This window comes from Mesoplodon bidens (genome assembly GCF_964165515.1).
Source record: "Mesoplodon bidens genome assembly, chromosome: 14".
Lineage (NCBI taxonomy): Eukaryota > Metazoa > Chordata > Mammalia > Artiodactyla > Ziphiidae > Mesoplodon > Mesoplodon bidens.
In genome coordinates this window covers 38,360,644-38,377,991 of record NC_138170.1, presented here as the reverse complement: position 1 = coordinate 38,377,991, position 17,348 = coordinate 38,360,644, and the positions used below count along the sequence as shown (strand labels likewise).

Here is a 17,348-nt window from a genome sequence, read left to right as displayed (position 1 = left end):
CAGAATACCTAGCCCCATATTTTTCCCTCAGGTCAAAATCTTCTAAACAAATCTCCAAATAAAAGAGAATACAGGGCTTCCCTGGTGGCACAGTGATTGAGAGTCCGCCTGCCGATGCAGGGGACACGGGTTCGTGTGCTGGTCTGGGAGGATCCCACATGCCGTGGAGCGGCTGGGCCGGTGGGCCATGGCCGCTGAGCCTGCGTGTCCGCGGCGGGAGAGGCCACGACGGTGGGAGGCCCACATACCGCAAAAAAGAGAAAAAGAGAATACAAAAGAAACCCAATATATTTTAAGATTTAGAAATAGGTAATTTCTGGATATCTCACCCATTTATTCATATATTCAGTAAAAATATATAGACACCTAGTATATGCCAGACACCATTTTAAGCACTGGGCATGTAATATACCAAGAGAATATGTTATAAACATATATCCAAACAAAATATCATTAAATTATTTAAAGCAAGTACATTAGAAATACATTGTATTAGACTTTAAAGCACCTTTTTCATAAATGGTCATGTTAAGTAAAAAAAATAAGATCAGAAATAATTTTAATAACAAAATCAATAGGTTTGATTTTTTCCTTAGTTTCTTTTGTATATATTTAAAAATATTTCTAATTTTTGTTACAGACAATTCATAAATGCATTATTTTTCAATTTCAAATAAAAGAATATAGAAAAAAAAGAAGAAAAATCATCGCTACGTTAAAGCAAAGTTATCCTTGTTCCTTACTGCCAAGAACAATACTCAGTGGCACTGTGTGTACAAAATCTCCATTACAATGTATTAGACCCGAGGGAGATTTCTTTGATATGAAGCCTCTTTGAGAGAGAATCATCCAGCCCTTGCTTGTTTATATACACGCCAGGAAGCACACATTGAAGAAAACCTGCAATGGAATGGAGTTTGTTTTCCTCAGTTCAAAAGACAGAATTCAGAGCTATAGTAGCAACGACCTCCTCTTCAATTTTTTTTTTTTTTTTTTTTTTTTGCTGCGCTGCGTGTCTTGAGGGATCTCAGTTCCCCAAGCAGGGACTGAACCCAGGCCACGGTAGTGCAAGCCTGGAATCCTAACCAGTAGGCCACCAGGAAACTCCCCAACCTCCTCTTCTAAAGAATTTACCCCAAATTCAGTTCAGAGTTAATTTTCACCATCCCATCAGATAAAGGCTCATTTGATTCCTTAGCTATGAAAAAAATGAGTATAGCAACATCCTTTGTAAAATACTTGGGTTTGTTAAAAATGCCAGGGATGCATTCAGCAATGGAATCCTATGAAAAGTCATTACAAAGGTGTTATTTTCATAATCACCTTTTGTGGAATCCAAAGCGGCAGCAACAATTCCTGGTAGGACTGTCTTTTCCTGTACCATAACTGAGATTGAACAAGGAAACCGTATACCTGATTGATTCAGGAAATCAAAGTAATAAAACTGCCAGCAACAATGCGACCAAGCTATTAGAAGTCTGGTTGAAAATTTAAGCACCCTTTTACTCATTAATCTCCAACTGCTAAAGACAAACAAAAAGTAAAATTAACATGATTGTAAACTAAACACTTGTGTCCTGCGGCTACCGTGCTGGCCTGCTGAGAGGGCATGAGCTGATCAAAGCCAGCGAGTCCACAGAGAGAACTACCGGATTAGTGCTGCTTCGGGGAGGGCACAGCCGGGATCCATTACCCAGCCTGTTTCGGGAACAGGTGAATACCGTAATTAATCTTGGCTTCAGTTTGGAGGGAAACAGGGAACCTACCTGCCCTGTCCACTAAGTTTATATGTTAATCCCCCGAGCTCTGGGGAAAAGTTTTTAAATTGGTGTAAAGACTTTTTCTGCCCTTCCGAATGTATAGAGAAGAAAGAGCTGGGATGGGTTGCTGAGATCCCTAACTTCAGTCAGTTAAGACGCCTCCCAGGAAAGCTGTTGATTGCTGCCTTGCTTGGTGTGACTCATCAAAGCGCCCAGAGCAACGGCTCTTCCAATGAAGCTAGCAGGATTTTAATGCAAGAAAACACTTGAAGATGCAGGGGGCCTCACCCCACAAACATAAACCAGGAAATTCAGATACTTGGAACTGGAGTTGCTCTCAGGGGCAAACTCATCTAATCAATGGGCTCTTCAATTGCTTAAAGCATGTCCAGGACTTTACATATTATTCTAGATAAAGAAAAATGAATAGGCACCTGCCTTGTCCCTCCTTCGCACCAAATTCATTTTTTAAGCAATTAATTGTACAAACAAAATATCTGCATCAGCAATAGAAATTTCACAGTAGAAACACTGAGGGCTTGCACTAAAATTCAGTGCTGAATGATCTGGGTAGCAAAATAAAACAGAAAGTAATCCTTTTTCTTTGAGGAGACAACAAATTTGGATGTAAGCAAAAGATGCTAGACGGTGCCCTCTGACATCCCTAACATGGAGTGGTAGAGACCACCCTGTCACAGAGAACTGAAGAAAAGCAGGTTGAGAGGCCTGTTAGGAATTGTAACACTTGGGTGCCCCTCCCTCTTTGACATCCTTGGTGACAGGCTGAGGCCCCAGTGAGGCACAAACTAGTCATCCAAGCATAAAACCTTAAAGAGTAAGGTCCTTTTCCCAGAGACACTACACACATTGATAAAAACGTGGCTTCGCTATGACTACCTCCCTCATTCCACTCTGTCATCCCCCACAATTCGATAACAAAATATTACTACATATCTGAAATGTCATTGTTGCCTGCTTCTTTTCCTTTTTATTTCATCCAGATCTGATGTCCTACTATTAAAATTTTGCTTGGGGACCTGTCTTAGTTCAGGCTGTTATAACAAGATACCATAGATTTGGTGTCTTAAAGCACAGAAAATTTTTTCTCACTGTCCTGGAGGCTGGGAAGTTCAAGATCGGGGTACCAGCAGATTTGGTGTCTGGTGAGGGCACTCTTACTAGCTTGCAGATGTCAATGTTCTCATTGTATCCTCATAAAGCAGAAAGCAAAGAGAGAAAGCAAGCTTCTTCCTGTTTCTTTTTCTAAGGGTACTAATCCCATCATGAGGCCTCCACCCTAGTTCTAACCTTTGAATTGGAGAGAGAGGGGCACAAACAATCAGAACCTATATCAATTTCTGACAGTATCCAACTCCTATTTGTTCAAAGTCAACTAAGCAATATTGGACATGAATCCATGGAGAACAATTTCAACCATATATTTTATTTTTGTTGTTCAAAGTAGGGAGGGAGTCCGTGCATGGTTGCTACCTATCATGAAACAGGGCTTGAGGTGAATTCCACGTGGTCATTCAGCTTGAGTTAAGGAACACTCTTTAATGGGGAAACTTACAAGCCAAGGGTCAGGAAGAGAAGATGGCATGGTCTCAGGTCTTCCCATTATCCTAGAGAGAGGGATGCTATGGCTAGGTGCTGTGTGTATTCCAGGAGAGGGACATGTCCCTTGAGATGATACTTTCTTGGAGTAAAATTGTGAGAGGGCAGCCTTGTCAGAATGTGGAAACAGAGACTAGAGCCAGCGTGACTGAGTTTATGTGCCAGCTGCCCAATACCTGGGGATCTCAGAGGCCCTTAAGAAGTTGCAGCCCGGGACTTCCCTGGTGGCGCAGTGGTTAAGAATCCAACTGCCAATGCAGGAGACATGGGTTTGAGCCCTGGTCCAGGAAGAGCCCACATGCCATGGAGCCACTAAGCCCGTGTGCCACAACTACTGAGCCTGCGCTCTAGAGCCCAAGAGCCACAACTACTGAGCCCACATCCCACAACTACTGAAGCCTGCATGCCACAGCTACTGAAGCCCACATGCCTAGAGGACATGCTCCACAACAAGAGGAGCCACTGCAATGAGAAGCCCACGCACCACAATGAAGAGTAGCCCCCGCTTGCCGCAACTAGATAAAGCCCACATGCAGCAGTGAAGACCCAACACAGCCAAATAAATAAAATAGTTAAGGTTTTTTTTTTAAAAAAAGAGGGACTTCCCTGGTGGCGCAGTGGTTGAGAGTCCGCCTGCCGGTGCAGGGGACACAGGTTCGTGCCCTGGTCTGGGAAGATCCCACATGCCGCGGAGCGGCTGGGCCCGTGAGCCATGGCCGCTGAGCCTGCGCATCCGGAGCCTGTGCTCCGCAACGGGAGAGGCCACAACAGTGAGAGGCCCGCGTACCGCAAAAAAAAAAAAAAGAGAAGTTGCAGCCCCTTCTGTTAGGGGTAGAAATCTATCCTAGAAAGCGAAGTTTGGGCATAGCCCATCCTGCTGGCAGAAGGGGAGACCCTAGTCCTTCCTGGCATGATATGTGGGCAACCTCAGTACCAGCTCCCAAGGTCATTTTGGGATGATCATACTCTTCTATTCATTTTTCAAAGAGTGTTAGTAATAACCTGCTAATGGCCAGTGTAAACAGTACTGTGCTACAACAATCTGCTAGGTAAAGGAAGTACTTAGAGTTAATGGAAGATTGTTCAGAGATGGAAAACTTTTAATTGAGTACTTGTATTACATTCAGACACATCAGAATATTAAGTTACAGGGAGAAGGCAAAATGGAGATAGCCTATCAACTGGGGCAAAAAGATGAAGATACGATGAGATGAAGAAAGATATAAGAGAGAATAATACTTGAAATAAATTAATTCGACAAATATTTATTAACACCTGTGCTAAGTTCTGACGATGAGCAGGTGAGCAAGACATATATGGCCCCTACTTGTCCTACAGACAAGTAAACAGCCCAGTATATCTTAAAAAGCTAAAATATTAATTTTTAAAGAGTTTTTCCTGAATTACTTGTACTAACATTTAAAAACTCTCTCAAGGTGAAATTCTATTTACCTGAATGAACCAAAAGAAAAAAAGCTGATTGATAAACAGAAGCAATAATAAATTTTAAAGTAGAAATAAATTTTACCTAATCTTTAAAAAAGATTCAGAAAAGTTTTTGAATGTTTATTTTGTTCCAGACATATTTTAGGAAAAGACAGTCATACAAAGGCCTATTTAGGGAGACTTTTTAATCTTCAAAAATAAGAATCTTACAAGTGTCCAAGACCCTTCAGGTAACAATAAAGCAACATTTACCAAGCTTTCAAGGAAGTGTTATTATCTAATAGAAGGGCATTTTCAAATATGCCAGAACTAAGAATACATACCCCCTTTATGAATAAGCTATTTCAAGACACATTCTAGAGCAAGAGATGATCAAAAGAAAAAATTCAAGCATAGGGAAGTTGCAGCTGGAAGAGACTGGCAATAAGTACTGAAAACATTTCATTTGTAGGGATGAGACTTGATAATTGGTGTAAATACACTTATACCAAAAAAAAAAGACAAAAAAATATGAATAGGCAAGCCTCACAGAAAGAAATACAATACAAATGGCTGGTAAAATATGAAAGATGATCACTTTCACCACTGATCAGAAATATGCAAGTTAAAATCACAAAGAAATACCACTTTCCAACCTATTATATTAATTTAAAAGAATTCTTTTTGAATACTAACAGAGGAACCAGCTTGACAGAGGAACCTATTGGCCAAATTTGGGACAATTTTAGCATCAAAAGAACAATGACTGTAATTGATTGAAAAACACTGACTATCCAAGAAACCATGAGTCCATATGATACTCAAAAAAAAAAGTAAGAATAATAAAACAATCAGGCAAGCAAAGAAAATAAATAAAAACTTCTTTGCATGTGACCATTACACCAAGTTCTTACTCTGAAAGGGACAGGAATATTTTTCATTTGCAATAGTAATTGTATCACAGGGTGACCTAACAGTCCTAGTTGATGAGGAAAAGTACTTCTTTCAAGAAAAATGCCAGCTATGAATGTAGACAGAATTTGAAAACCACAATTTGCAACCCCTAAGGACATAATTAAGTCAAGAATTATCAGTGAATGCTAAAACTACTAGGTAAAAGTTTGATAGAGAGCTGGATATTCACCTGGTGCCAAAATTATCACCTCACAGATCACTAGCTAGTTCCAAGATGATTGTCACCATGTAAACCCAGTGGTCAATCTTAATATCACCAACAATGGAATAACCAGAGCTTCATTATGTGACTCCTAGTTACACCATTATGTGATGCAGTGTTTAGCCTGAATCTAACTAAGACATCAGAGTCAACTTCCAATAATAGAAAATATGGGGGTTATTATTAAATGACAATCAGAAAAATCCAGAAATTAGGACATTCTAGGGAACAACTATCCTGGTCTTTCCAAGTCAGTGTCATAGGAAAAATAAAAAGCTGGAGGGTTTAAGAGGGAGATAAGGAGGGACAGGAAAAGGAGTGTCTGTTCTAGATTAAAGTACACTTCAGAGACCCAACAACCAAATGCAATCATAGTTCTTGATTGGATTCTAATATGAACAAACTTGCTGCAAAGACATTTTGGGGACAAGTGGGGGAAACTTGGGTGTGTTGATATTATTGTGGTTCTGTAGGGAAGTGTTCTTATTTAGATATGCATATCAGAACATTTTGGAGTGAGGTGGGGATGGGGGAATTGGACAGTCAAAAGGTACAAACTTCCAGTTACATGACAACTAAGTACTAGGGATGTAATGTACAACATGATAAATACAATTAACATTGCTGTATGTTACATATGAAAGTTAAGAAAGTAAATCCTGAGTTCTCACCAAAAGAAAACAATTTTTTGCTATTTCTTTAAATTTGTATCTATATGAGATGACAGATGGTCACTAAACCTACTGTGATAATCACTTCATGATGTATGTGTTGGGTTGGCCAAAAAGTTCGAGTTTTTCCATAAGATGCTACAGAAGATGAAATTTTTGGCCAACCCAATAAATCAAATCATTATGCTGTACACCTTAAACTTACAGAGTGCTATTTGTCAATTATATCTCAGCAAAACTGGAGGAAAAAAATATTAGGAGTGAAATATTTAGGAGTCACAATGTCTATATTTAAAAAAACTTCAATTTAAAAAAAGTGAAACATATGACAAAATGTTAAAGTAATTATTAAATCTAAGTGATAGGCATATGGCTTTATTCTACTACTCTCGCTACTTTTCTGCACATTTATAATTTTCATAATAAGGATAAAAAGCATTTTTAATATCTAGCATTTGTGAAGGTTTAAGGAAATAGACCATCTCATACACATTGTTGGTTAGAGTGTAAACTGGTATAACCTTCTTAGGGGACAATTTGGAATATATAAATTTTATTTTATTTATTTATTTCTTATTGAAGTATAGTTGATTTACAATGTTGTGTTAGTTTCATGTGTACAGCAAAGTGATTCAGTTATAAATATATGTATAAATTAGATTTTTTTTTAGATTATTTTCCATTATAGGTTACAAGATATTGAGTATAGCTCCCTGTGTTGTACAGTAGGTCCTTGTTGTTTATCTATTTTATATATAGTAATTTGTACCTGCTAATCCAAAACCCCTAATTTACCCCTCCCCCCTTTCCCCTTTGGTAACCATAAGCTTGTTTTCTATGTTTGTGAGTCTATTTCTGTTTTGTAAGTTCATTTTTATCATTTTTTATTATTTTTAAAATATTTATTTATTTGGCTGCGCCAAGTCTTAGTTACAGCACGCGGGATCTTTAGTTGTGGCATGCGAACTTTTGGTTGCGGCAGGTGGGGATCTAGTTCCCTGACCAGGGATCAAACCCCGGCCCCCTGCATTGGGAGTGCAGAGTCTTAGCCACTGGACCACCAGGAAAGTCCCATTTGTATCATTGTTTTAGATTCTGTGATATGTTTTCGATATCATATTTGTCTTTCTCTGTCTGATAAATTTTATTTTTAAATATACATACCCTTTGACATAGTAATCCCATCATTAAGAATCTATTAATGACTAGTGATACAAGTGTAGAGGATATATGTATAAGGATGTTTACTATAGCATTATTTATAATATAAACAAATCTGAGACAAATGAACCAGTGAAATGGTTAAATATATTTTGACAAATATTACATATTATTTATGACAAAGAATACCATATTACTGTTAAAAAGAAAAAGTAGGTGTATACTTCCTATATTGGTTTGCTAGTGCTTCCATAAGAAAGTAACACAGACTAGGTAGGAGGCTTAAACAACAAAGATATATTTTCTCACAGTTCTGGAGGCTAGAAATCTGAGACAATGTGTCAGCAGGGTTGGTTTCTTCTGAGGCCTCTCTCCTTGGCTTGTAAGTGGCCGTCTTCTCCTGTGCTTTCACATGGCCTTTCCTCTGTGCCATCTGTGTCCAAATTTCCTCTTCTTATAAGGACATCAGTCGTACTAGAGTAGGGGCCACACTAATGACCTTATTTAAACTCTCCAAATATAGTCACATTCTTGGATGCTGGAAAATAGAACTTCAACATATGAAATTTTGGGGACACAATTCAGTCCATAACATTTACTAACATAGAAAGATGCTCATGATGTTTTTGGTTACAAAAAAATCAAGGAGCAGGACAACACGTGCAGTACGACCCTTTATTTTTTTTTTCAAAATTAAAAAACAATAAAATCAAAACCTCTGGTACATGTTTATATGCGGTTTGATTGAAAACAGTGTATATTGAAATGTATTGAAAACATTGAAAACATTCTGGAAGGAGAGATACCCAGCCGTTAATAATGGTTCCCTGGGGAGTAAAAATGGAGTTAGGAATGGAAGGGAGGGAGACATTTCCACTCTTTCTTTTCTTTTCTTTCTTTCTTTTTTTTTTTTTTTTTTTTTACAAACATGGGTTACATTTGTGGGGTTTTTTTGTTTTGTTTTTTTGATGTGGACCATTTTTAAAGTCTTTATTGAATTTGTTACAATATTGCTTCTGTTTTATGTTTTGGTTTTTTGACCATGAGTCATGTGGGATCGTAGCACCTCCTGCATTGGGATCAGGGATCGACTGACCAGGGATCGAGCCCGCACCCCCTGCATTGGAAGGCAAGTCTTAACCACTGGACCGCCAGGGAAGTCCCATGGGTTACATTTGTAATTGGAAAATTTTAGCTTAAAAAGTATAGCTACAATGTAGACCACCCCCCAACACACACACAAAGGAAAACATATTCTTCCTTGAAAGAAAGTGTCCTTATTGAAATGGGGGTTGGGGACTGGCATTCGATCCCAGGGAGATTAACAAAGATGGGGAAAATGGGAAGAAACAACTAAAAATGAGGCAAACTACAAATAACATAAAACAGAATTAAAAAGTATTGTTCTGACATTGACTTTGATAATTACATAAATAAAGGCTTAAAGCTGTCTTTGAAACACTTTAGGATTTCCTTGAACTAGTAGAATTGAAAGCAGAGTTTACCTTTCTTCCAAATTACTGCAGCAGGTAAGAGCAAACAAAGCATTCTATACAGAGAAAAAAGCAAAACAAAAGCATTCTATAAGAGAAAAAAAAGAAAGAAAGAAAAGAAATATTTCAAAATTAAATACATAAACAAAGAGAAAAATTAGGAGATAAGAGTTATGGTAATCAATGTAAATAAGAGTTAGATTTATTGAGTCCTATGTTCCTGGTGCTGAGTTAAGGACTCTGCCCTGTGCAGATAACAGAATCAGCCTGCAACTCTTTCTGGCTTTGGGGTTTGAAACAAGGCTGAGCCCTGAAGAGAACTCTATGCCACTAGTAACAAATGTCTTGGTTAGAAACCTTGGGGAAAGGAGACTTTCTGTCTTCCAGTCTGGCAAGATTCCCTAAACTGTTGGGGAGATGAGGAGAGGTGGGAGAAGAATTAGCCCTGTGATGCTTCTGGGCTGAGACCACAAGCCCTTCCAATGAGCCCTAGACAAAACCTAGAGGCAGCAGGGACCCCCGAGGCCCATGTGCCAAGAGGACAGGAAGGTGCTTTTACCAAGGCCCAGGGCCAGATGTACGCAATTTGCCCTAACTCCCCCATCAGCGAATATCCTATTCCAGGAAGCCACTATTGACCTTCCCAGCCCTCAAGTTTAGGCGGCCTGCTTTAGGCCTCCCTAAATGCCCTGACCCCATCTTATCACGGACCATACTATATTTTAATGATCTTTGTATATGCTGTTCTCCTTCACTAGACTGTGAATTCTCAAGAGCGGGAATTAAGTATCTCCTGTGCCTGACACATAGTAGGCGATTTAGTTCTACAACAGAAGAATATCACTTATATTTGACTGTTTCCTCACTAAACTCTAAACTCCATAAAATTAAAGAATATACATCTGGTTTTATGCACAATTAAATCACCGGAGCCTCACACAGTGCTTGGCACAGATTAGATTTTCAATAAATATTTTTGAATGAATAATTCTGTCTTCTCTACGATTTTATCTTCTCTATCTACTGTGTCACATTCCAAGAAAAAGCAGCTTCTTGACATTCTTTTCCTTGTAACGACTTAGCGTTTTAAATTGTTTCTGCCCTTTAACTTTTTAAAATTTGTCATCATTTTCCCGTTTTCATCCTCACACTCACATGGAACATGATCTCCACTATTTGAAAGTGTGCGATTTTGATTCAGCCTTGTACTTATCCTCCTATTGCAAACTGCCAGGCTTCCTATCAACCTCCCTTACCTAACTGCTAGAATGTCATGAACCAGGGGCGGTACTTAGAGGTGAACAGTTAGCCTCCAATTTACAAGCTTGCTTCTCTCCGGGGTAACTGCAAAGTCACACGTTCCTGGGTGTGACCTTTTCAGGACATAATCTCAACGAGTGGGTTAATTAGATTATGTATGACTATAACCGATTAAATTAAAAGTGTGGTATAATGGAGGAGTAAAAATAGTATTCGCTAGGCAAGGTTGTGAAGTTTTTAAAAATATATGATATAGGCTTTCATAAGAGAATAAGAGAAACAAGGAAAACATGTTCCAAATTACCTTCCAAGCAGTTAGTCTGGATTGACAGTCACACTGACAAAGGAGGGGACCAAACGCTCCTTCGTACCGGTGTCGGCAGCCGGAGCCGGCGCCTCTGTGGGCGGGGCCACCGGAGCCTCCAGGGACCCAAAGGGAGAGGGGGCGGGGTCAAGGCGGGTCCAGGCCTTCAGGGGCGGGGCCGCAACGGGCGAGGGGCAGGCTGGGAAGCGGCGCCATATTGGCGTCGGCCGCGCTGTATTGTCATAAATAGAGCTGGATTTCTGGTGTTTTCAGTATTCGGTTGGATGCCTCGGCCGTAGTAAGTGAGAGAGTGAGCGAGCAAGCGAGCTACAAGCGAGCGGAGGAAAGTGGACAGGAGGAGAAGGGAAGAGCAAGAACAGGACTCCAGAGCGAAAGACTCGCCGGTGAGGGAGACGCAGGAAGCGATGAAAGAGATGTCTTCGTAAGTGGTGGGGGCCGGCGGCTGGGGGCGAGGCATAACGGAGTGGGCTGAGGTGACCGGCCTGGCACCCCGTTTCTGTTCCCTGCCCCTCGCGCCGTGCCCTGAGCTCTCTCGATGGTCTCCTTCCCCTCTCCCGGCCGTTCGGCAAGGGCACCTCCCCTACACCCGGCGGCTCACCTGGCCACCGCTGCACAGACTCGGGGACTGCAGGAGTCCCCATCTGCCCCTGGCAGCCCTACCTCTGAGGACGCCCCCAGACAAGGTTGCGGCGGAAGAGAGGCGCGTGTGTCCGTGGGGAGAAATTGTCGGTCACTCTCCTGCCCCCAGCGCTGTCTGAGCCGGTGTCTGCTCCTGTCTGCATTAGCGCAAATACCATCCCCCTCCCTCCCCCTCCTCCCTTCCTGACCGGCTGTCTCCACGTCTCCTGGAGTAAATGACCTATCCCAGCCCATGGGTTTCTCTTTCGTAATGACTATGGTCTTTTCACCCTCCCCTGGTCTGCCCACCTATCCACAGTACATCTGCCGGTCTATACCTCCTGCTCATACTTTGATAAGTCAGAAACAGTGTCCGTGCTTGGCAAGATTTTGTTGTAGCTTCTTACATTTTAGTTTATTAGGAAATAATTTAAACATACAGAAAAATGCAGAGAATAACATAAGCATCATTTGTGTAGCCACCATCCATCTCTCCCAAAGCATAACGTTCCGTGTGTGTGTGTTTGTGTGCACACATATCTTTATTTAGCATACCGAATACATCTGAAGGATTCTGTTACCTTCATCACTGGTCCATCCACCTCCCTCTCCAGAGTTCCCCACAGTTCCAAATTTGATGCTTATTGCTGCATGTTTTTTTATGCTATTACTACATATGTATGTGTCCATAATCGGCATTGTTTTACTTGTTTTTAAGCTTTATATAACCAGTATCACACTTGTCATTCAACAACTTCTTTAGTGCAGCATAGTATCTTTGAGATTTGTCCATGATAGTATTTTCAGCTCTACTTAATTCGTATTACTGTATTGTATTCCATTGTAGGGATACACCCTAATATAGTCCTTTTCCTGTTAGTGATTATCTTAGGTCATTTCTAAGTTTTTTTTGTTTGTTTTTTAATGTTACAGTGTGGCAGTGAATATTTTTGTACATGTCTCCTTGTACACTTGTACTAGACTTGCTCCAAGGGTGTTTACTTATAAGTGGAATTGATGAGTGGAAGGGAATGTGGAGTTCTGTTGCTTGCTTTGTTTTCTTGTCTAGATGAGGGAGGTTCAGAATAATGGATTTGTAATTTCAGTGCTAGTAGGGACCTTGATAGCCAGCTTTTTCAGCATAGAGATAAGAAAGTGGGGCCCAAGGTAGCTGGTGTCATAGCCTTCACTTAGACGATGAAGAAAAAATCAACTAGAGTGACAGAATGTTAGGACTATAAATTGTGATGCAAGCAAGGAATGTTAATATAGGTTTCTAGGCAACAAGTCTAGATGTGATTTCTTTTTAAAAGCTAGACTATTTCACTAGGACCTGCTAATGGGATGTTTTTGTTTCTTGTGGGGGGGCATTGTTTTTACTTAGAGCTTTCTTTCAAGTGGCTGACTGCTTTTCCAAGACTGACTGTAGATGGTACTTGACGTAAGTCTGCAGGGTGTGTAGTGGAGGTGGCCCTGGCCCAGCTCCCATTCAGGCTCTTTGCATTTGAGCTGAGTGGTGTTGGTACAGCTGCCCTGATGCCAACATAGGCTGCTTTTGGCTTGAAAAGACATCCTAACCATGAAAGCTTGAGGCAGTATGAATAGTCCTTCATCAACATAAGCACAAAATATCCTTTTTCGTTAAAAAAAAGCGGGGACTCCAACCATTAGTACTTAGTAAACTTTTAAGGTAGCTAAAGTAATGAGTGGATTCAGAGATTTAATGTGTCAGTATATGATACTTTAAATTTTTTCTGCTGTTTCATTTTTCTTGAACAGAAACACCATGCTGGACAGCCAGCGTCAACAAAAGCATTATGGAATCACCTCTCCAATTAGCTTGGCATGTCCCAAAGAAATTGATCATATTTATACACAGAAATTAATTGATGCCATGAAACCATTTGGAGTATTTGAAGATGAGGAAGAATTGAACCACAGGTATGTCACTTAAAAATGCAAAATATTTTATAGTACATTCTTTAATCATTAATTCTATGAACATATATCAAGTACCAATTATGTCCCTGCCTAGGGATATAAAAATGACAAAATGAAGAGAAAACTTGGCCTTCCTGGAGTTTATATTTTAGTTGAAGGTTAGAGGAGGAAACTAACAATTAGCCAAGTAAGTAAAATAAATACAGTATTACACATGACAAGTGCTGCTGAGAAGAATGAAGCTGGGAGAGGAGGTTAGGTTGTCAGGGAAGGCCTCATTGACATTTGAGGGAAATTTTAAAGGTGAGGGAGGAGCTATGTGGATATGAGGGAAGAGCATTCTAGGCAGAAGGCTTGAGGTGGGAGTGTACCTGGTATATTTAAGAAATAGACAACAGGGTAGCCTAGGTATGTGAAGCAGAGTGAATAAGAAGGGGAATGTGGGCTTAAAGTAAACGAGGTGGGAAGGAGCTTGGAAGGAAAGGTCACTTAGGACCTTGACAGCCATTTATAACGGTTTTGGCTTTTACTCTGAGTGAGACGGGAAGCTGTTAGGGTTTTGAGCAAAAGATTGACATGATTTACTCATGTTTAACGTAGTCACTCTAGCTGCTTTACCGAGCATAGTCTGAAGGGGGGTCAAAGGCAGAAGTAGGGAAACTAGTTAGGAGGCTATCATAATAACCCAAGGAAAAACATGATGGTGGCCCGAACTAGGGATGGCAGTGGAAGTGATAAGAAGGAGTAGAATTCTGGATGTATTTTAAAAGTAGGGTGGTTTAATGACTGTGGAATGTGAGGGGGTGGGAGGGGAGGGGTCAAGGATGATGCCAAGATTTTTGGTCTCAGCATCTCGAAGGATGGGATTCCATTACCTGGGGAAGGCTGAAGGAGAAGCAGGTTCGGACAGATCAGGAATTCAGTGTTTCGTGTGTTATCTTTGAGATGCCTAAACTTTTCTATCTTTCTTCTTCTTTTTTTTTTTTTAAATCTGGATTTGGATATGCCATTGGTTGCAAGTTTGTTTTAATATCAAATTGCTTTTATTAAGTAAATTTTATAAAAATTAGCCAGTAAATTATTTACCTGTTTTTATTATCCAAAAACTCATAACTGTCAGTGAGAGAATGCTAACCTCTATTATCACCACACTGAATTGATTTCATTCCATAGTAAGGCCAAGAAGGTTGACAGTTCAGTTGGCCTCTGCCGCTTTATTGAAGGTAATTTTGATTTTTTTATTAGGCGTTTTGAATTTTGAAAGTAGCTCAAAGACCAAAATACTACCATCACATTTATCGTCTCTTTGGAACTCTTAGGAACCTAAGAATGCCAAAGAGATGTGCCACGTGTCAGCAGATGTGATAGAATTAGCACGTGTGTAATATGCTTTTACTCTAGCACCAGCACAAAGGTACTGCCTGTATGTTGGATTACTTTCTAAAATGCCGTTAGTGTTTGGTGTTTGTTTGTTTTCACCTAAAGCATGTTATTTTCTATTATAGGCTGGTTGTTCTTGGTAAACTGAACAATTTGGTAAAAGAATGGATTTCTGAGGTCAGTGAGAGTAAGGTAAGACTCTAAACTAAATTGAATTCATAGTTTCATTATGTCCTGGTAGTAAGATGCAGAGTTGAGAATAATCAGAAATACATTAAAACTTTTTAGTATACTTGGAAATGAATTGGTGTAGATATTGAGTCCTAAATAAGTGAGGATTTACCCCAGAGGTAGCCAGTGTCTGACTGCAGTTCACATAAATGTCTTGCTTGACTCACATGTAGTAGATCAAAATTTAAATACTGAGATTTTACTTTAAAAGCCAGATTTCAGACTTCTTGTGAAATACCAGGTCTGGCAGCACTGGGCCTTCCTTTGTGCAAGGCAGGAAGAGGCTTGAATGGAATTGGGCTCCTCCCCTTTGGTGCTTCATGGTCCCCATCACTCCCTGCTCTCTCTGACCCAGCACCTGTCAGTTATCAGTTTCTGTGTTTCTTATGTGTATACTTCCGTCATTTGCATACCTGCCTGGCCTATGAGACATAGGAGTTTGCAAACCCTAATTTATACTTAGACAACTTCCCCCCCACCCCCGTAGCTTAACTATTTTTCTTCTGAAATCGATTACATTTTTCTTGCTTTCTTCGAGTATTTTGAGTATAATTGAAGTCTCATTTGTCAGGGAATCATCACTATGAATATTTTACTGGCTGTAGTAAAATGAGGCAGGGCATGTTCAACTGGGTAATACTATTTGCCCCTTCACTAAGTGGCTCAAACTGTTGTATTTTAAATTTTAGGGTTTTCGTTTTGTTTTGTTTTTTGTTTTTTTACAGTTTTCCCATCTCTTAACAGCATTCAGCTGAAAGTTAATGGCTCACAGCAGTAGTCTCTCTCTGTCAAATCCCTTTCTGCCCATTAATCTGCATCAGTTTAGAAATTAGATAAACACCTGTTAGAATTCTTTCTTTTACAACTTTTATTATTTCCTTCTGTACTTATGATACATATATAAAATTGGTTCTTTTAAAAAGTGGGCTCTGAATAAGGTTATGAGGGACTGTGCTAATCTACAGTCATTCAGTTTAAATAAATGGTCTTTATGCTGTTTACTTTTGCTGTCAAATGACTATCTGGCTTATTTCTGAGCTCACAGCCGGGTTATCAATAGCAGAGGTTTTCAGTTAGGTTGAATTCTGAGCAGGTGAAATGCTAGTCATGAGTAATAAAAAAAAAAAAAAAATTCATGCTTGTTTCTCTGCTACTAGCTGATCAACTCCTTAAGAAATAAACCTGTCTTATTCACCTGTGCAACCTCAGGACAGAGCTCAGGGACTGAATAAATGTCAGCCCATGATTGCTATGGGTATGCAAACCAGATACACAACTTGCTAGAATTATTTTAAAATCAGAGTATCAAGCTTTATGACTTCTTGTGTGGTCTTTATGTCAGCTGATGTGGTTGTGCTGAGGTCTTTGCTCCCATCCATATTCTAGGATACATCAAGGGAAGTCAAGTGTTAAACTATTCACAAAAGAGGCTAGATTACTTTACTGAGAGATACACCTAACTAATTTTCTTACTGTGTGGTTTTTTTGCACCTAAAAGAAAAATCCAGTAGAATCTGTTCCAAGGTCAAAAAGTTTTTTTGTTTTTAATTATTTAAATTGCTTTTTCCCTCATTTCGTTCACATCAGTGCTTTAATCTGCAAAGACCAGTAGCTGGTTTCCATTTAATTTCTAGGCATAAAACCATTGTTAAAAATTTGAGGCTTTGCCACTATTTGGCATTTTTTAAGCAAAGAAAATAAAATATCTAATCATTTAAAAATTTTAATTGATTTTAACATCTTTATTTGCATAGATAAGGTGATTGGTCTTTTTTATATCATTATAATTCCCTTTCATTTATGCATATTTTAGTTTGAAAAATATCTGAAGGATTTGAGTTAGATCAAAGATCATTTTAATATTCTACACACAGTTGGAATATTTAAAGTTTAAACAGTCCAGAACTCCAAGTCAAATCATTTTAGTTAAATACTGTGGTTTGTGGGGAAAATACTTTACTCTGTGATTCAGTTTATCACTTTCTCATAAATCAAGAAGAAATCATGCTTTTCAAAGTAGGAAGGTAAGCTAAAAGGGGCTTCTGTATCCTTTTGATTCATGTTAGTCATCAATAATTTTATTAACTCTTTCTAGCTATTATTTGTGGTACTCTTGAAACATGTTCGTTAAACAGAGAAAATAACAAACATAATGTCTTGTTGTGCAGATGCTTTTAGTCAAGTTCATTAGCAGATATTACTCTTTGGAACTTGGACTGGGCATTTTGAGGAAATAGAAGTAGTAGACATAGTTCTCACCTTCAAGGAATTCAGATATAGTTGAAGAGA

At 39.4% G+C, this 17,348-nt stretch overlaps 1 protein-coding gene across 2 annotated transcripts in view; it reads left to right on the top strand.

The window, feature by feature from the left end:
* Positions 1-10,876: 10,876 nt before the first annotated feature.
* The window catches only part of PAPOLG (poly(A) polymerase gamma), a 38,150-nt gene continuing 31,678 nt past the window's right edge, over positions 10,877-17,348 (top strand). For both annotated transcript variants that reach the window (XM_081253709.1, XM_081253710.1), the window contains exons 1-3: positions 10,877-11,310; positions 13,287-13,448; positions 14,954-15,020. In XM_081253709.1, coding sequence (XP_081109835.1) covers positions 11,294-11,310; positions 13,287-13,448; positions 14,954-15,020 — 246 coding nt within the window. In that variant the 5' untranslated portion in view covers positions 10,877-11,293. The remainder of the gene's footprint in view (positions 11,311-13,286; positions 13,449-14,953; positions 15,021-17,348) is intronic.